Source organism: Prorops nasuta, unplaced genomic scaffold (assembly GCF_024137725.1).
Source record: "Prorops nasuta isolate Cenicafe-Biocafe unplaced genomic scaffold, Cenicafe_Pnas_1.2 PNAS00065, whole genome shotgun sequence".
Taxonomy (NCBI): domain Eukaryota; kingdom Metazoa; phylum Arthropoda; class Insecta; order Hymenoptera; family Bethylidae; genus Prorops; species Prorops nasuta.
Genome location: NW_027116862.1, coordinates 215,040 through 236,487, shown reverse-complemented (window position 1 = coordinate 236,487; position 21,448 = coordinate 215,040). Strand labels below are relative to the sequence as shown.

The following is a 21,448-nucleotide window of genomic DNA, read 5'->3' as shown; positions in this document are numbered from 1 at the left end:
GGCAAGTACATAAAAGTAGGTATAGACATGTCTATACCGCCGTCGAGGCACTACTGTATCTTATACACTAATTTTGTTAAACGATAAATTAATTAAAAGCAGTACTTTAATTATTTCTAGATTCTACATCGAATATATTGGAATATTGTAGCGAACGTAATAAACAAATTACAATTTTTCATCAAGCTCCTATAATTTCATACAGTTTTTTGTAAATCAGTGTTGTAAATCAATGGCAAAAATTGAATTACCATACGAAAGAAGGATTTAACAGAGTATTTTGGATATAACTTATTTGCAAACCCCAGTTTTGTATTAATAAACCAGTAACAAATCATGTGCGATCATATTTTGCTCTCTTTACAAACCATGCACGTAAAATTAAATTAAACCTTGCACAGGGGCTTATAAAGGTTTCGGCGTTTAATACTTTAGTCTGCGCGAATGATTAACTAGATTATTTTTATGCAATCTACAAACGAGTATATCATCTTTAAAGAGACTAAACTGTGCTTCCAGGTTCGGGCAATATTTTTTCCAATAAATTTTTCTTAGCGTTTAAAGACGAAAAGCACATTTTAGGATGTTATGAAAACTTTGTCGTTACGGAGGGGCGAGGCTTTCACAGAAATTCTAATCTTGTCATATTTTATAAACGAGTACATCGGCTTTAAAACATTCAAATAGTGTTCTTAAATAAAATAATACTACTTTGGTAAGCTTCTTGGCAAGTTTAAGACTAAAAGAAGGGGATTTACTACATATTTTTCTTAATAGGGAATGAAGTTTAGGAGGTTTTCGTAGATTTTTCATGATAATAGGAGAGCGTATAAAATGAGGAAAGGAATTTCGCCAGTCTCTTGGGGATCTTTGACGATTGTGCGACGGTTGGAGAAGCTGCATTGGTCCCAAGGGTTGTTTCGAAGTCGGAGTTGAACATGAAAAGAGCCTTTGGCCTACGTGACGCCACGTGTATGGGCGCTGCCTGCCCATGGCAAATGCAAGAGTGTGCACACGTGTAACTGTGCTGACTAATCAATACTTCACTTATATCCATTTCGTCCAAGTCCACCCAACAGCCTTGCTGCCTTATCATCACCCAGTCTCCATTTTTTCCCTCAGACCCTGGGAAATCTAGGTAAAATCTCCCACAATTACCTCGTCCACCCTCGTTAAATCCTCTTCTTCTTTGATTTTGCATCTTTGATACTTCCCTTGTATTATTATGTTTTTACTACATTTTTTGTATTTTCATTTTTGCCATTTTTCTTTTAAATTTCTTTGATTAATCTCGTCGAGTATATTTATTCCTATCTCTATATACACTATCTCCCTTGAGTAGATTAAAAAAGGGTTTTTTACGCGTTGAAACTTACGTTCCGTAATCTACCCTGAACTCGCATTTGACTCTCCTGGAGGACCTTTCGTGTTGCTCTTTTCGGTGGCAAATTGGCCAGCATCTTCTGGATACTTTCGCCTATAAAAATAACATAAAACTTCACTAAATGTCACAAACGAGGAATTAAATTTTAATCAAGGTTACTCGGACAATATTTTGTATTTTTTGTCGGGTTTTAGAGTGAGAAATGAGACGAAGTGGGGTAAATGTAGAATTTTGTCTGAAAATTAAAATTTCTGTGATTATTTTACTTATACTCGTTTCTAGTATTACTGTATCTCGAAGCTTTTCATCAACAGAATTGTATAAACAATAATTAATTCAGGATTAACAATTTCACGTTTATACAGAAAACTGTACATTTCATGCACTCTGCATATTTTTTTTGTCCAGAAGTTTACATAGTTTGAACCAAAATGCAAATATAAAGCATTCCATATAAATGTAAGTAATATACATCTATGTACAAAAAAAAGGTCGCGTTTCCTTACTCGACCCCACTTCATCTTACGATCTTATCAGTAACTTAAATTTTTAGATAGATCATGAAAAGAGTACGGACGCTTACGGTCGCTAGGCCGGACCCTAGGTCCACTGTTGGGCTTCTCCTTGGGCACGTTGTTGTTTTTAGGAGTCTGCGAGTTCTGAATATTTCTCTTCATCCCACGTTGCCGTCTACGTCGACTTCGACTACCAAACGGTCGCCATTTACATTTTTTCTTGCCGTTGCCGAAGAGTCCCAAAAGCCACGCCTGGTCCCCGCCACACTCCAGCATGTGTCGGTGCAATTCGGCCAAGCTGACGCAGATCTTGGAGCACTTCGTGCAAATTCGTTCGGAGAGTATGGCGTTCCTCGCCTTCGCCGTTGGTACGCTTCTACCCGGAAGAAACAAATGCTTGTAGAGCTCGCGTTGATCCCCAGAAAACTCAAAGTGCGAGCACCAAACGTTCGGGTGCATCGACGACTTGTGGTCCTCCATTTCTTTCAAGGTCACCTGCAAAATCGTTAACCAAAATTAGGATCTTCTTCACAATCGAGGAGCAACGTGCAATTTAAAGAACGATCGATCAAAAACGAATCAAATAGATATAGAAAACTACTCGAATAACTACCAAGCAAAATCCTTATCTCGCATTCACCACGTGTGATTCAATCTTAATCTCTAATTTCGTGAACCATCAAACGTAATTGCAACTTTTTGCATTATTCATCCACAATTATCTTCTTATAAATTGGACTGAGATATGGATGGAATGGAGTTGTGAAAAGCTCACTGAGAAAATAGGTGACACGCATTTCATATAAGTGTAAATGTGGAGAGTTATTTTGTGCTGGAAAGGGTACACGCTAGATAACTGTCGTAAGAGCTCGTGTCGTGATGAATTATGGTTGTCCAACTGCTGGCCTGCATCGGGCAAGTGTCAAAGATCAAGCAGTTACTCGATAAATAATCTACGCCATATAATTGCACTTTACAACCACCGCAAAAATCTTACAACTGGCATTTTTCGACCCTAATTAAAATCGACGCCTCTCCATCTATAAATATAATTTGGCGTGATCTATTCTAGTCGAGAGAGGAACTTACGTGTTTGGCGTTGCAGGCGCCACAAATATAAACGCGTGGCCTGGACCATTCACCGGTCAGTTCTGCATAGACTACTTGCTGATTCTTCGAGTCTTGTTTGCCCTTTTCACTCCACTTCCTCAGCATCATGAATTTCGCAAACTCTGTGCTGAACTCTGTATCAGTGATGGATGGTGAGGAGGAGGACGAAGAAGAGCAAATCGTGCTCGGGGAAGGTACGTTCGAGGAGCAAGAAATCTGACCAGAGGAGAGTTCGTTCTTGTCGAAGGAGTCCGAACCGTTCTCACTGGTCTTACGATCCTCGTTACTGCACCTCCTGTCCGTATTCTCCACAGGACTAGCTTCTTCAGCAATGCTGTCCACACGATTGCACTCCGTGGACTGGAGTTTTTCTTCAAGATTGGTTTGGCCAGGTGCCTCCTGATCGTTCAGGACTATAGGTTGCAGCCTCTCCAACCCTGAAGAGTCCTTCAGCTTCTGCTGCTTTTTTCTCAAAGTCAACTGAGTATATATGTCAAATTTGCTGAGGTCCTTGATGGAGCAGGTCCACTGCTCCCTACCATCGTACTTCCTTGGAAAGTTGTACTTCTCGAAGGATACCCTTCGTGGATGAGACCGGCTCTTCCCAGGTTTCTGCGCGTATTTGCTGGAGTTGAGGAACTCCTCGTTGTACTCTTTGTTGTAAACAGGCGTGGCTGCTGTTAAGGAGATGTCGATTGGCAGTTGAATCTGATTCGTGCTTTGGTCGTAGAAATTCTGCTGCTTCGTTTCCAAGGACGAAGCTGCTGCAGCCGGAGGTGGTGGCGAGGATGGGCAAGGGTGCAACTTCCCATCCAAGTGATGCAGCAGATTCTCACGAATGTTGCAACTGACGCTGCTGTAGAAGCTGCTATCGAATTCCGAACTCTCGGAATTGCTAGGTTCCTTCTTGCAGGGATTCGTCGCCTCGGATCTGACGTCGTTCTCCAGACCCTCCGTCTTCCTGTCCTTCGGATTCGCTACTTCCTTCTGGCTACTGGTTGCGTCCTTGCAAACCGGTAACGCCTCCTTCGCCTTCTCCTAGAAAACACATTCCGTTTCAAAACACTTGGCAATCGACTCTAATCTCTCTCTATCCGATGTATAGATACGACTCAAGATAAACCGTACTCCGAGTGTGATTCGAGTAACGAAATAAAGGTCAAGTTTTGACCTTCGGATAAGATACAAGTCGTTGGAAGATTCGAGCAATGTTGCGATATTAATAACGAGAGTAATTCGCGAGTTTAAAGGGGAGTGTAATTACCTGCACGACATTCTTGTCGAGATTCTGATGAATCTCGGTGGTGTGTGTGAGCAGAGCGTCCTTGGTGAGATATCTAGTGGTGCACTGCAGGCAAGCATGGTACTTGTCTGCATGGGTGTGAACCATGTGTTGGAAGAGACTCTCGAGGCTGTCCGCACACCTGTCAGAGCAGTATTGACAGTTCTGCGAGGCTCTTCTGGAGTTTCTCTCGGATCTTCTGCCACCACCCAGCTGATGCACCCTCTCGGTGTGTCTCTGTCTCAGGGATATGGACAGGAATTTTCTGTCGCAGTAGAGGCAAAGGTGGCTGACCTTTGGCAAGCTGCTTTTCTGCAAGGTTTTTGTGGACCCAGCTGAGGTCGCAGGTTGAGGACTCGTGGGTGCCTGAGGGGCGAGGTCGGAGGTGCAATTCTGGAGAACAGGAGCGACCTTGTCCAAGGGCAAACTGCAGTGCAGACTGGTGAGAGACTCGAGACTAGCCTGGAGTTCCTGGGACCCCTCCAAGGTCTCTCCAGTTCCTCCTAGTTGGTCGTTCCCATCGGTACCACAATTGATACCAGTCACAAGGTCATCCAGGAGATCCCTGCAGATGGCACGAAGCTCCGCGTTGTCCTCGGGTGTAAACTTATCTTCAACGTGATCCTCGATGGAGGTCTGCTGATCGCTCAAACGATCCAAAATGATCTCGCTCAAGGACCTACTCTCCTTCTTCTCCTCCACTACATCCTCGCTGGTACCCTTGCAACCACCAGCGTCCTTCGGAGGTTCGCCAGCGTTCTCCACCGAATCAACGGTCCCACTCTGGTCCCCCTTCGAGCCACCAGTGTCAGTGACCTCTGACCTTCTGCCGTTCTCCAAACGGTCCTCCTCCTCGACGCCATTATCCTTCTGGTTCTCCAAGACGTCGTCCTTCGTGGTTTCCGGAAGTTCGGCTGGTACCGCTGCCTCTCTTCCGTTCTCCGTCGGTTTCGAGGGCTCCAGGTTGTTATCGGTGACCTTGGAACGGTCCTCCTCGGCACTCTCCTCCGGTTCTCCAGAGTCCTTCGACTTCTCCGAGTTTCCTGGCTCCTTCTTGCCGTCGCTGGTCTCCTCTTCAGCCTCCTCGTCCTCTATGACCCCATTGAGGACCGTCATGACGTATTTCTCCAGGGTCTCCAGGTTCCTCTCGACGCTCGTACGGTCGTCCTTGGGGCTTGGCGAACCGTCCGGGCTCTTCGGCTCTGGTACTTTCTTCCTCAGGTTGTTGATGACGTTGCTCAAGCGACTGCGCTTGTCCTGAGCACTCTGCGACGATTTGCAACCGTGGCTGCCTCCCTGCTGACGCTCGCTGCTCGCACTCGCTGGATGGTTAACGCTCGGATCGTCCAGCTCGTGCGCAGACGCTACCATCTTATCCCCGGGAAGACTTCCTGGTGAAATCTTCGCCGCCCCCAACGGCCCGCCGTTCACCTTCAACCCTCCTGCGTCAGCCCACGAAGCCTCTGAAAATATATCGTTTTTATTCTTAATTATTTTACTCTTCGAGTTCTCCAGTTTTTCTTTTTACGCTTCCGGAAAAATGAAAAACGATGAAAAATTTATGGCAGTATCATCCGATACAATTATTCATTCCTACCCCGTTTTTAACGTTGAAGTTTCGCGTTTGAAATACGAAAACTGCACAAAGGTTGCTCGACGAACGATTCTTTCGCGCCAAATCACGTAAAACTTTGGAAAGCTGTAAAAGTCCGATCGATTATTCATTGCGCCATGTTCTGGAATCAAGCTACGAATTAAATACTCGTTTGGGCAGATTTTCATTTGACAATTTTCCAATTTTCCTGCTGGAAATTCTTAACAATTTTTTTATTCGTAATTGTGGTTGATTAAAAATTTTAATTTTTAGCTTTCATTTTGAAAATCTTTTAAATTGTTGTTTAAAAATTAAAGAAAGAGTGGGATGTAAAAGATTTTTTGAGTCAACGGTTTCAAATCGATTTCGGAACGCCGTCACGATTGACGAACGAGTGACTAATCAGCGAATTCTTGAACTATACGAAATGATCGTTTTATATTGGCTGGAGGAAAATGGAAGCACGGGTAACACAAAAGGTAAAGGAGAGGGTGGATAAAATTCAAGTAGTTTTTCACGTTTTTTTTTTCAGTCGTAGCACACCGGATTCTAATAACGAGGCGCTCAGAGATGCATAGAATTTTACAGAAGCTCCGTGCGCAGTTCCACGTTGGAGCAGCTACGCGAGAAATGAAGAATTCCAATATAGCGCTCGGGAAAATCATTGTTCCAACTAAGCTCTAATTTACATCGAGCTTTAATGCCGCCATTTAACGGCGCGACTCGCTTAAATTAATCGCTGCCCCTTCGATGTACTTTCACTCTTCGACACCCCAGTTAATTCAACAATTTCGATCGCAATCCCGAGTTTCGACCGATCGAGCCTCATCGCTGAAACTGGGAGCCGCGAGAATGAGAAAAATTTGTAGGAAAAGTTCGGGAAAGCGATTTTCCTCGTGACGCCATAGAGCGTAGGTTTGGAAAGGTCGGAATTTAAGAATTTTCCTAATCATGAATTTTAATCGATCGAAGCTCAAGGACTGAGTTTGAGAGACGCGAGATTGGAAAATTTATTAAGGCAACTTGAGAAAAGCGAATTTTCCACGTGACGTCATAAATCTTACACAGAACCGAGTACTTCAAGATTTAACAATTTCGATCGTAATTATAAGTTTCAATGGACCGTGACTCGGCTGCTGAACTTGAAAAGAGCGAGATTGGAAAATTGATCGATTCGGTCGTAGAAAAGCGAATTTTCCTCGTGACGTCATAGAGCGTAGATTTGGAAAGGTGAGAATTTAACAACTTCGATCGCGATTATGAATTTTAATCGATCGGGATTTAACAGCCGAGCTTGAGAAACGCGAGATTGGAAAATTGATCGGATCGGTCGAAGAAAGGCGAATTTTCCTCGTGACGTCATAAAGCGTAGGTTTGGAAAGGTTAAAATTTAACAATTTCTATCGCGATTATGAATTTTAATCGATCGAAATTTAACAACCGAGCTTCGGAAGCGCGTGATAGTTAAATTTATCACACGATCTTGTGAAAAGCGAATTTTCCTCGTGACGTTATAAAGCGTAGGTTTGGAAAGGTCACCATTGAACCATTTCTATCGCGATTATGAATTTTAATCGATCGGAATTGAACAGCCGAATTTGAGAAGCGCGAGATTGGAAAATTGATCGAATCGGTCGAAGAAAAGCGAATTTTCCTCGTGACGTCACAAAGCTAACAAATCCGAATCGAACAATCGCGATCTGACGCGAGTCTCGATCGACCCGAGCTTCACGGTTGAACTTGAAAAGCGTTGAAAGGAAAAATTGGCCGAAGGAATTACGAGGGAAAAGCGAATTTTCCTTGTGACGTCATAGTTCGAAGGTTCGGGATAGGTCAGTTTTGCAGGTGGACGATGAAAGATGCACGGTAGTCGAATTGGCGAGCGAACGAGGACAGGAAAGGACCATGGCGAGTCGAACGATTCCTGCGTGGTGGAAACGGTAAACACGGGCGGAACGTAAAATCGAATAATAACCCACTCCCACGACCTGTTTTCCTCCACCCCGCCCCTCCTCCTAACCCCTCCCACCGGCAAACTCAACCCAGCCCTCGTGCGCATTCCGCTCGGCTTCACGCTATCGCCAAAACAATTCGATTAGTGAAATCCGTCGTCAAGCTGTTTTCCCTCAAAAATCTCATTATTTTTCGCGCCAAATTACAATTTGGAATTATTGGCTTCGGTTGGAGGTGGAAAATCGTGGAGTGGGAGGGGCGAGGGAGTAGTATACGTCGAGAATATAAACAAGGATAATGAGCTCAGAGACGATCTTAACGAGTGGATTTCTAACTGTGAATTAAGGCGATTGTTCAGCGCTGAGTTTTTCGTGGCTTTAATTTCGATTAAGGAATTTGTCAGAGAGAGAAAGGAGGGGGGAGAAACGAGGACGATGCAATTAAGGACACTCAAGGTGGATGGTTCTATACGAGTGAATAACGAAGATTTTCAAACGTCAATTTTTAGTGTTACGTTTTCGAATAAAAGAGGATTGGAAAAATAATATAACACAATAGAATGTTTATTATCGTACAAAGTGAGCTTTATAACCGTATGTACAAAGGAAATATGAGATAAAAAGTCGATAAATGGTAGACGGGCGTTATTATAAACAAATAAAACGGTTTGTACAGTGGTATAATTGTTCGAATAATTGTGTAAAATGTTGAGTGGGGGGTGGAGGGGGCGGAGAGCTGGAAATTAGATTAGGAAAATATAACATGGCTTAAAATTAAAGTTTCGACTATTCTTTCTATTAGTTAATGATACAATTTCAACGAGGAAAAGAAACTCAAAGTAGAGAGATAAGATAAAGGTGAGGATAGAGAAATGTAGTTGGAGGTAAATGCTTTAAGGTGAGAAAAGCAGGAAGTATATATATATATATATATAAAAAGAGGGGGGTAAACAATGTGGTAAAAAAACTCAAAACGAACAAATTTCTGCCAATAATAAAAACAATAAATTAACGTTAATTTTTATCATTCGCATTTTGGATAGAAAAATTCAAGATGAACAAAAAAAAAGGAGGGAATAATTGACAAAGGATGAACAAGAAAAACAGATAAATTTTCCTTATAAACAAAGCCGAATGTTCGTCCAGGCTAAATTATTTCACGGTTTACACACGCGATAGACCAGATTTTGCATTTTGCACGAGTTTGTGCGTTGGGAAAAAGGTTGATTATCGAGTCCCCGGATCGATCGAAGGAAAACGTTGCGCAGCTATACGTCCAGTAACCTCATTACCCTTTATACGCTTCTCTTCTCGCACTAGTTTGAATTTTTCCTCGATGTTGATAGATCGTAAATCTCCCCTCCCCTCCTATCGTGAAAGGCACGAAACAAAGCTTAAAGTGGGACTCGTCGTCCCTCTTTGATTATTAATCGTTGTAGAAAATTGAACCTGATGTAAAATTTTACCGGACTGGACGCGGCGAGAAGATTAGCGTGAGAGCGAGCTGCTTTTTGGTTTGACAAAACAATGGGATAAGAGATATAATGAAGTGAGGATAAAGGACGAACGAACGAAAGAGAGAGAGAGAGAGAGAGAGAGAGAGAGAGAGAGAGAGAGAAAGGTAAAAAAAAGTATGAAACGTACCAAAGTTCCTGTGCAGGATGAGCAATATAAGAGAAAATGAGAAAGTTTTGTTAAATAATATAGAAAAGAGTGTTTGTTAAGGTATGAAGAATATATATATATATATATATATATATATATGGGAGTATTAACATTTATATCCATTAGAAATATTGAAAATAAAGATAGAAAAAGGTTCTTTTATACTCTCTCGGAGGCTTCGACGCCCTTTTGGCCGGAAATGGATGTTGGTGGCACGAAGAAGGGGGGGAATGAGAAGGAAGGGGGTGGTCGGAATCGATAACCGCCCCGCCGAAGGGGTTGCACCCTCCTGCGAAGAGGACCAAGGGTGGGCAGGGGGAGGGGGGACCGGCTAGCCTGCAAACTCCACGTTTGCTTGGCCGCAGCTCTATTCGTGCCAGAAATTCCAAGCTTATGCTACCTGAATTAACACGTTAATTAACTAATCCTGTGGCAAATATTTCTTCTATCGTTACTTTCACAACCATCCCCCACCCCCCTTCCCCTGGACGCTCCACAAAATTATCATTTTATTTATTCTTCCCAGGAAACACTGCTTCATCCTATCTCCAAAAATGATTCGAGAATCATTTGAATCACATTTTTATGAATATATTTTAATCATTTGTTCATTTTCCAAGTTTTTTATTTTTTATTGATAAGTAATCGAGCGTATTTTCATTAATTAGAAAAATTGTAAATTTATAGCGCGAAACTCGTGCACCGATTGGTTTGTTGATATTTTCATCAATTCGATTCTCAGGTATTTTCATCCGTCGAACTCGAGTTTTCTGCTTGATTATTGCTCCGCACCGTCTCATTCAATTATCATTATTTTAAGTTGATTCTCGAGCGAGACAGCTTCACAAATGTGTTACTCCGGCTCTAACCAAGTTGCTACTCCTTATAATCTAAAAATAAATTTGCTTGTTTTTCTTTTCTAGCGTGATTAAATCACACGCTGACGAGTTGTGCAACTTTTTTTTATTGCTTTTTTATATTGTTATCTCGAGGTTTGAAAGTTGAAAATTTTATCGGTCGAAGATGCGAGGGAGAAAATTCTGCCACGAGTTTTTAATCTTCGAGCGATAGTTGGTACACGCACATGTATATATAGCGACCGAGTTTCATCGTCAACCGGACCTTACCTGGAAAATTCACCTCCGAACGAAAGAGATTATCGGTATTAAACGATCCACGCGCGTAGAAATTCACCCAAAGTTTCTCCGTCGATCGTTGAAAAATGTTGATAATTATTTATCGTACTCCTCGCGCTAATTTACGTAGTCACTTGTTATCATGAAATTGTCATTACACCGGCTCGATTCCAAGCGTAGACGCGAAAGCGTTTCACTCGAACTTCAATGACAAAACTCGGATGAAACTATCCAAGCGTTCAGCTTTAGAACGATTAGGTTCGGCTAGGAGCGGTTTATAAACTTTGGTCGAGTGCCAAATGCCGAGTGTTTAGTTTGCTTTTACATATTCGGTTTCGTTTTCTTCGATCCCTCGGCCTTCTTCGGAGAAAAAGAATGAACAGAGGAAAGAAAAAGGAAAAAATGTAAACAAAAGTCTATAGGCGCTCTGAGAAGGCTATTACTAGGAAGCTGGAGAGAGAGAGAGAGAGAGAGAGAGATAGGTAAACAAAGAGGAGTTACGTGCCCATTTATAGAGGCTACAACGCGATACGAATTACACGATGTAAACAAGAGGAAAATATTAGCACGAGAATGAAAATGTGCAGGATGAAAAGATATAAGAAAGCGGATAATATTGTTTTGCTCTCTCTGTCGAGGAAAGCAGGTATTATATATATAGTATATTTGTAAATATGTACAACGTCTGTTTTAGGACAGCGCGGCTTGTATTTTTCGACGTGTGCGTCGCTTTTAAAGGGGATATAATCTTATCGGGCAACGTAAGCGCAATGAAAAAGCTGATTTTCAGCCGATGCTTCTGGTAGATTATTAGTCGTTCATTTTCCGAAGCGATTCGAGAGGAGGTGGCTGAAATTTTGAAATTCGAAGAGGGGGGAAAGCTAGGGGCGTGCGAGAGATAAGAGAACACGTTGATAAGTTTCAAGATAAAAGTCGAGTAAGAATAAGTATCATTAAAAATGAAGCGGTATTGATACTTCAAAAAATTCCCGTTAAATATCCGAGAGTAGCTTCTTATTTCCACATAATTTAATCCTTTCTCTCCCTCTCTCTTAGACTCTACCTCCTTTTCCACAAAATTCTCAGTGATGCTCCTTGGAGAATTCTGAACGAGATTAAACGAAAAATTCCGAATACTGAAATGTTTATCGTTGTAACTCAAGGATCGCTGGATATCGGCTGCTTCGGTTACTCGGAAATTCCGATATCTTTAATCGAAGAAGATGCCAGTGATAGATATGTATATCGATGCTCGTAGGAAAATCAAGCTCTTATTGTAAGAGGAAGAAAAAACGTGACGTCATTTTCTCAGGAGGGAAATAATTCGAGAATCTGTAAGTCGATGGAAAATAATTTCTCGATTAATGTTGACTCGTGCGTTGAATAATACTTTTCTCATTATCGATGATGGATAATAATGATTTCGATGGATTTTGCGTTTAAGAAATTACTGGTTGATATACACAAATATATTTAAGAATATTAGTAAGGAAAAAAATTTTTTTTATTAACGTTGATCATTGTTATCAAATATTTGCCTAGTGTTACTGATGATTCAACGCTAACAATTGTAATGAAACTTAAATTTTGACAATTATTGTTGGAAACACGACAGAGATCAAGAATATCAATCACGAAGAAATAATATTTTGATTAATACTCGTCAATGTTGAATGATATTGTTACTAAATGCTGTTACCGATGGTTGAAGGAAAACAAATATAACAAATGCAAATTCTAAAGCTTGTTTATTTTGGTTTATATCGAAGAAAATTCTTTTTATTTTAAACAATGTGGCTGAAAAATAATAATAATACTGAAATTAAAATTTGGAAAACTGTTGATGGAGTAGTGAATGTTGAAGAAGGAACGAATTGCGATATGGGTAGCAATTCTGGGGGAGGAGCAAGCGTGTCTAGGAAAAAATTTGTCATCGCACGGACGATTCTCGAGTCACAAGGCACAGGCACCTTCTTGGCTAGCTGCGATCGACCTGCGTGACTACTTTCCAAACACCCTATGTATGCACGCTGCGTTACGCAATCCGTGTGCGTACAGCTGCGTTTCAGGTCTGCTTCTTGTGAATACCTTCTTGCCTCTATACACTAAAATGCTTTTACAAAAAATCCCTTGTTTTTTTACCATCCTCCAAAAAAGAACAATTCATCCCTTCACCTTTTATTCTTGAAGAATTTATCTCCCAGACAAAAACTGTCCAACTTATCAACAAACGGGGCCTTTGATATAAATCACTAATACCGCTAAACAGGACAATAATCAGTTTATATACTTTTCAACATTTATTCTTCATTTGGAAAAACACTTTTTTTTATAAAACCATAATTTTTGTTACTAATTTCTCCGCACTCGTGTTATTTGGTCCCTACACGATATAATTTTTGCAATTGCGCTAAAAACCTTTTACCCATTAACAAACGAAGCGCTCCACACGAAACACCACAAGAGACTCGTCTCGACGGTAAATATACAAAGAAATATAAGCACCGCGAGGTACAATTAAAAGCGCGAAAAGAAAATTTATCCATCTACAAATTCTTGTCAGAAATTAATCTCAAACCTCGTTGGCATTTTTTTCCATACATCCTCCGTTCCAGCTTTAAAAAGGACTCGAGTGGACTGCCCGCCCAGAAAATTTCAACTTTCAGTAAACGTCTGAAGTACCGTTCATTCCGGCCAAGACTTTTGTTTATAGAAACACAGATTTTATTGCCAACTTCTCCGTGCGTGTCAATTAATCCCTTGACGTAGTCCCCGCACCAGAGATTTCCATTGATATTTCCAACGGCCGAACGTATACGCGTGTGTGCGTGTGTCGATGTTTTCCAAGTTTATTTGGTCACGTGCGCGGTTATAGGTGTGTGCGCAGTGCGTGTGACACGCACCCAGCTCGCTCAGTCAGCGATAAGCTTCGATAGTTGGTAAACTCTGCCGATGTGCTATATAGCGAACACTGACGCAGAGGTACAGACACATATACACACACGCGATACGTATGTGTGCCAGTAAGGCTAAAAGCCTTGAAAAACAATGTCGAGCCCCCTCCCCGCTAATTCCAGTGTCACCAAGCGCTGATACCATATCGTGGGATTTTCGGTCTCCCACCAAGTCTTCCGTGCGCTTGGTAACATAGGCGTTGGAGGTGGATGAATCCCACGGTACGGCATTGATCAAACACTATCCCTCTCGTTCTCTCGACAATTCCAGTGTCACCAACCACTGATGCCATATCGTGGGTTTTTTGCGCTCCCAGAAAGAGCATTTCGCGGTTAGTAACACGAGTAACGGGAGTGGCAGTAGGGGCATATAAATCCCACGATCCGGCATCGACTCTCCAAGGATCTCTCTTCACTTGCCAACGTCGCTGTTTAGTCATTCATTGGACGATTCTCGTGGATTCCGCTTGGTTTCCTCGTTTTTCCCGATTTTGCCACAACCTTCGAGTTTCCTTTTTTCCATCAAACTCTTCTCCTCGTCCCATAACCCCCTCCATCCGGCCTCACTCGATTTTTCTCGCAACCTTCGAGTTTCCGTTTCTTTCCACCAATCGGACGCTTCTTACCCTCGGGCGCTTCAGCCAACAAATTTCTCGTCCAGCATTGGCGTCACCCACCACGAATATACGCTCGCAAATTACAACGTCGATAAAATCGAATGAGAAAGAAGCTCGAGACGAAGGTGTATCTGCGAGAAAAATTTTCTTCGTTAGAGGCGGCCTGGAAAAAATTCAAAGTGGCAAACTAGCCGGCGTAGCATCGATCGCCATGGAAATATGAAACAAAGGAAGTTGTCATTGCTAGGCTTCCTTGGTCACTCGCCGTTAATATTATACGAGAATCGTGGAAAAATTCGATCGATTCGATCCTACGCAATTGTATTGAAACGAATCGAAGGAAAGGAAAAGTTTGATTTAACGAATTCGTTTGATTCTTGAACTCGCGTTGAAGTATCTGTTAAAGTGTATGTATCTTGTTAATATGATTAAGATTAAAGCTTTAATACGGAGAAACGCTGGAGTCGATTGATAATTTTGAGAATTACGAGAAAAATTTATTTCAATGCAATGAGAGCTTTTTGGGATTGGTTTGATTTTATGGATGTTATGGGAGGGGGAGTTATTGTCTAAAGGGGAGCAAGGGCGAGGACTCACCTCTGGACGGAGCTGACGGGGCCTTTTGGGGGGTGTCTTTCGCGCAGGGGGTGCGTTCCCTCATGCTGTGCTAGCGACCCCCTCGCAGGAGACATTTAGACGCTTCTAGTCGCGTCTAACAGCATTGCGTCCCCCATCCTGCCCAGCCTGCAAAACGTAACCCCACCATTAGTCCCATTTCTATGCTAATTGCCATGCAAAGCGTCGATATCCTTTACTCCCCCCCCCCCCCCCTCCTCCTAACCTTGCCTTATAACACCTACACTAGAAAATTGATTAACTTTAGAAACTAAAAAATTTTCAATTTTACAACGATGAAATTATTAATGAGAAATGCTGTGTTATCGACAAAACATTTTTAATATTGTTCTTTTTGTAATATCGAGTTGTAATTGGTTCGATGTTTGGTGGATTTGGAAGGTGAGATTAGGTGAATTGTTTTTTTTTTCAGTTCAGAGAAGATACTAGTTGAGAGCCACTGGTGTGAATTAGTTTTTAGGGAGCCGCTAGTTGAGAACCACTGCTGGTTTTGCCTCAGCGGTGCAGAAGGCCTAGCTCGAGACCGTACCATCGTGTATCGTGATCCTCCACGAATCCGTTCCCTTCTCTCTCTTTTACACACACACACACACAGCGACACACTCCAGCAAAGCGCTGCCATCCACAATACGAGAGTAATGCAAGTGTGTCGGTGAGTGTGAGCTCGCCTGTGTATGGAAACGGTTCGTAACTTTGTGCCTCCGACGCGATACTGTTATTCGCCTGAATCTACCAGACTTCTTCCTTATATATATATATATATATATATATAGGTGTACCCTTCGTATACCTCCTACCCTTCTTTAATTTCCCCAAGTCTTAGAGAATACCGAGGAAAAATTAATCTATTATTTTCCTCCTATTATACTCGTCACAACTTTCACGAAAACTATTTCGTATTTTATTATTATTTTTTATATACACTGGATAATAACTGGTAGTAAAAACTCATCAAAATATCTTCATAATTATTCCAACAATATTTAACCCAATTTGTGCTACTCAGTTTCTTGAAAAATTTCGTCTGGATACTATTACTCGCTCCAGCCTACTAGACTCGTACCTGCCCTTTAAATACCTCATTTCCCATCCATCTTTATTTTTCCCGAGCCTTGGAAAATACCAAGGAAAAATTAATATATTATCTACCTCCAATTACTCATCAAAACTTTTAACAAATATTCGTGTATTTAATCGTTTCTCTCATTTTCCAAACAAGATGGAAACTTTTAGTGAAAATCATTGCATTATTTTCCTCGTCTGAGAGTTCTCAACTCTGCACTTCATCTCGATCCAGTCTACTAGGCTTAATTCTGCCTTTAAAATACTCACACCTCAGTCTTTTCAGACTTTGGAAAATATTAATACACTATTTCCCTCCTATTATTCATTATAGCCTCCACGAAAAAATTATACTTAACAATATTTATCATTTTCTATACCAGATAAAAACATCCAGTGAAAAGTCACCAAGCTATTTTCCTCATTGCGCTATTTGTTCGTCTCAAACTTTTCGACCCGATACTATTTTTCGTTCCCAAGCTTACCAGACTGTTTCCTTAAAACCCTCGTCGTACATCTACCTCTTCCCCATCCCTTCTTATTTTCCTCACGCGCCGGAAAATTTTCCAAACTTTCCTCTAATAATTCATCCCCCCCCCCCTCCCCCAGGGAAGTCCCGGATGAACATCCTGACAAAATGAGAATTATAAGAGTTTCGTGTTTCACACTTTTAGCAGACCCCATACTTTGCATTTACAGTGATGCTCAACTTTCCCTAAATTTTACAAATTTCAACAGATTACATCTGCGAAATTAAGAAACTCGATATTAACGAAATAAGAGAAGCTTGATTAATCAATATATATATATATATATATATATATATATATATACACACACACACACACAAATAAATATAATTAAATAAAGAGATCAAGGAGAGAATATCGATTAAGGGAATAGTATGCGAGATAGTTACTAATTAATCGATATTCTATTTAACCAAGTTAGTGAGATTATCGACAAAGTCTCCACCGGAAATTAATAATTTATGGAGAAACTTTTATCATAGGTTATACGATATCGGCTCCGTGTAACTTGCTATTCGACATTTGAAGAAAAAAAACGTGGTATTACGTCAGAGGTGTGGTTCCGATTAAGATTAATATGCATGATGCAAAGATATATCGCGCGAGTGCATTAATTCTATGCTAAGTAGACTATTCGTCCATTTATTCATTTTTAGCGTCCTATCGGGTTTTCCTCGAAAAATGGACCATCGCTATTAATTTTCGAAAAAAAAAAAAAAAAAAAAAAAAAAGCTCCTCCGCCGATTTTCAGCCATTTCGATATATGTTTTTAGCTTCGAATTTAAAATCAATTGACTCGGACTTATGACTGACGGATTTAACGCGCTTTTCGTAAATTCTCTCCTTCATCGATTGGTAGAAGCGAAATTTAATTGATAGCGGAAGGGACGAGATTCGTGAATTGACACTGACGCGTCTGAAGGGGGGAGGGGGGGGGGGAGGTAAAACGTTCGTTAAAATCCTTATAATATTTAGTCGGAATAGGGGAAAATGAACGTTTATTAGAGTGGATAAAATGCTGCTGGAGGAATTAAATTACGAATTTTTTCCAAGGACATGAGAGGAGGGAGAGCAGGAGTATGAGAGACAGAGAGAGAGAGAGAGAGAGTAATCCAAACGCCGGTCGTAGAACTTAAAATATCGAACGCGAGGCCTGATGGCGACGTGCACGTATACACACACTTGCACGCACACAAGCATGCAGGGAGACCTGGAAATAGAAGTTAGAGACGTTTTCGAGAAAACCCGGAGCAAACTGGAATTTTCACGCAGGTGAAAATTGGAAATTCTAGATTCGTGCCCGTGACTACCAAACAAAATCAATTTCCGAACGCGAAATATCCTCTAATAACCATAATAACATCCGTACGAACCGATACTTTAATTTAATTCCGTTCGAATTAAATGCGTTCGTTGGAAGTTTCACTCGTTTCGCAGGAATTTTAGTTCTTTAAATTCCAAGAAGACTGGAATTTTTTTCTTTGTTTTGGAAATCAATGTTTTTGTTATGATGCACTTGTAAACTTCGCGCGGAATAGTTTGAGAAACACTGCGTGACGCGGCGTGTGTCATTGGCATCATTGAATCAAGTCGCCATTGACTATTACACGTTACACTGTGTACCGACCTTTATTACTCATGCTCAAGTAATGTTAAAGTCAAATAGAACAGCCATGGTATTTCACTGTCATTGCGTTTCGAATTTTCGAACGCCATTAAGAACGCAAACATGGGCGTTTAAGCAGACACAGAACTGTTGATAATTCAGGCAAACCGTCGCGACGTTTAATACTGGGAATACCCCCCCATCCCCCCCTATTTACTCTCCGAGGCTTTGCACCAAAAGCTCCTGTTGTTATTGTGAATTTACAGGAATCAGAGCTAGCCCAGGCTTTCTAAAATTCTGCATCTTTGGCTTCTTCTAATATACACAAGAGAGTAAAACCTTCTAGATTTCTTAGTAAAGTTTATATACAGATTTAATTACAGTGAATTATATTGTGATTTCTTTTTTAAATTAAAACGAGCATAAAATTCCTAAAATTGCGAGCCAGGCAACTTTGTCTTTTTCCAATACACGAGAGAAAAACCTACCAGATTTCTCAGTAAAATTTATATACAGATTTAATCAGAGCGACTATTGCCATTGTGCAAAACGTAAACATCGCTCAGTTTTTAACGGTTTATCGAAAGAATGTAAACAAGAACTCCCTCGGACAAAAAGCCCAGCGAGTTTGTTTCATAAATTCGGGGAGTTTTAGGAAATCTCGAGGAGGAGGAAAAGAATATAGGTAAGAATGAAAAAAATAAAGACACAAGAATCGCTGTATGTCACAGTGCAGACTTTTCCACGTCGGAATGCAGAATTTCAGCATTCCGTCCAAACACAGCAAAGCTTCGAGCGTGCTTGATTTATACGGATGCATGTCGCTTCACATTTCGTACTTATATTAATAAAACGAGTGTCAGAAATCAACCGGCGGTTATTTATCGACGCAATTTTGAAGGTACAAATACCAGCAGCAAATATTAAGCGTTTAGCGCGAGGTCTGCCGAGGAACGTTTGATCCAATAGAACCGATCGTTTATTTACTCTTATCGAATCATTCTCATCTCTCATTTTTCATAACCTCAAAAATTCACTCTCTACATAACACAGGTGGGAAACCTGGCTTCGGTCAGTACCATTCAAGGACGAGGAAAAAAACAGACCAAAAGAGTTGAATTTTTTATTTGCAGATTAATGTAGCGTCTTACCAGTCACTGTAAGGATAATGAAAATTATTGATACAGCGATACAATTTTGGTAGAAGCTTTTTGACGTTTACCAGCGTTTCTAGAAAGTTCTGATACGTCACGGTGCATTACATTTTTTATTTTCCTTTCTCTGATAAGGTAGATCACGAATGTTCTCGGTACAATGGGCTCCTTCTACCTCAGAATGCTCGCAAAAAAAAAACAGAAAAAAACACAGGATGCTCGAATCTAGTCGAGACAAAGACGCGTCATTGCAGCTCCCCCCCCCCCCGTCCAAACCCTACCTCTCCCAACTTTTTCCACTCTTTTTTCCGCACAACACGGACCTCTTATTTTCCTCGAATCACCGTCCGAAGAGGAACGAAAGAAAATCATGGAAATATGAGGAGCAAACGGTGGATCGATGAGAGGCAAGTTACTTTTCTGAATTAACTGTTTTTCCCGCCATATTTCGCTACTCGGAATATTACCTCGTCTCGTTCGGGATTAGCTGTACTTTTCCTCCCGAAAGAGACACAACAAGAACCCTCCTGTTTTTCCAACCAAGAAGAGAAATGCTATTCGAGCGTTCCTTCATTAGGACGCAAATTTCCACTTTTTCCTTCGGGGTACCAGGTCGTTGCTTCGAGAGAAAATCGAGAGAGGACGAGAGTCGATTGGTCGGTGAATATCGAAGGGAAAGAAAGCGCTCAATTTATCCTCGCGAACACACACACACACACACGTGTATATAGAACAGATCAGTCTCGATTCACCAATCGAGATTCTTACACAAGGTTTCTCATTTTTCGTCATCGTTCCACACAGCTCCATCTCAAAATAAACGCCTCTTACAATTAGAATCTCTTGGCTCTGCACTAATTGATTCTCGAGAAAGGAAACGCACACACGTTCGTCCAACGCCGCGCGTACAAAGCACACCTCTAGCTGCACAATAAATGCTACGTTGGCCGTGTTATTACGCGTTATCTGGGAATTTTATTATTTCAAAGAAAAAATTCTTCGACTTTACGAGTTATTTTGCAGACGTTACGAGGAGCCAGTGGAGGATCGTGTGCTCGAGATTCCATCGTGCGAGTGCACAAGAGAGGTGGTATTGATTTGCTTTTCAAAATGCAGCACATTCAGCCTTGCCGAGTGTCCTGACAGCTATCCAATAAACACTGCGACAGCTTTTGCATTTAAGAAGCAACGAAGCAGCCAAGAAAAAGCGTTATTAACGCCCAACCACGCGGGGACTAAGGCGTGGACCAAGTTTTACGCAGACATTTTTTTAGCCAGTCAGATTTATTTGCTGAAAAGGAAAACAGTTGAGCCTTTGATAATTTTTTTTTTCAACGTGGTGTTTCGATAGTGTTGTGGGACCAATTTAATGATTTCTTTCTGCATTCGGGATAATCATGATTTTTGATAATTATCCAATAAACACTGCGACAGCTTTTTTGCATTTAAGAAGCAACTAAGCAGCCAAGAAAAAGCGTTATTAACGCCCAATCAAGCGGGGGCTAAGAGCGTGGACCAAATTTTACAGAGACATTTTTTTAACCAACGAGATTTATTTACCCAAAAGGAAAACGCTTAAGCCTTTGATATTTTTTTTAACGTGGTGTTTCGATAACGTTGTGGGATCCACTTAATGATTTCTTTATGCGCTCGAGGCAACCATGATTTTCGTGACCTTGCAACCGTTTCCCTTGAACCTCGAATTTCCAAGTTCTCCGTCGGTATCCAAAAATGATTTTTCACAAAATAATAACAAAATCGGTTTTTTAAAGTTTAATCACATCTTCGGCAAAGTTCGTGACGAAACCGTGTTATTTCCAATTGAATTTTGTTTATTTCAATGTGCACTTTCCACTCGGTCGAAGCAACGGGAAAAATGGATTGGAGTTTATGAAATAAACGCGAAAATCTCACTCGTATATACGTTTATATATATACCTTACGAGTTAAAATATGAATTATCACCAAAAGCGTAAATAGGACTCGACCGATGATTCGAATTTTCGACAATTAAAAAATTAAAAAATTGTAAAATTTAAAAAAATATATATATAATCAACATTTACACGCTTGGAAAAAAATGAAGCGTGTTGAATGAAATTAAGAGCTCGTGCACGGGATAATTATTTATAATCGGCATGTACAAAGTGCACGCGTAGTTTTTTCAAAAAAAAATTATTTTTTTAAATATGTAAATTAAAGAAGCTCCGTTTGCACGGTCGATCGCGAACGCACGATTGGAATTGCAACA

At 40.9% G+C, this 21,448-nt stretch overlaps 1 protein-coding gene across 3 annotated transcripts in view; it reads right to left on the bottom strand.

Annotated features, from left to right (window-relative positions):
* Positions 1-21,448, bottom strand: part of LOC136784683 (titin homolog) — a 39,483-nt gene that overhangs the window by 13,144 nt on the left and 4,891 nt on the right. The window contains exons 2-6 of one of the 3 annotated variants that reach the window (XM_066745532.1): positions 14,807-14,953; positions 4,274-5,754; positions 2,989-4,047; positions 1,962-2,394; positions 1,377-1,477 (exon numbers count right to left, since the gene is read on the bottom strand). In XM_066745532.1, coding sequence (XP_066601629.1) covers positions 1,377-1,477; positions 1,962-2,394; positions 2,989-4,047; positions 4,274-5,754; positions 14,807-14,870 — 3,138 coding nt within the window. In that variant the 5' untranslated portion in view covers positions 14,871-14,953. The remainder of the gene's footprint in view (positions 1-1,376; positions 1,478-1,961; positions 2,395-2,988; positions 4,048-4,273; positions 5,755-14,806; positions 14,954-21,448) is intronic. The other 2 variants (XM_066745533.1, XM_066745534.1) reach the window with 2 other exon arrangements.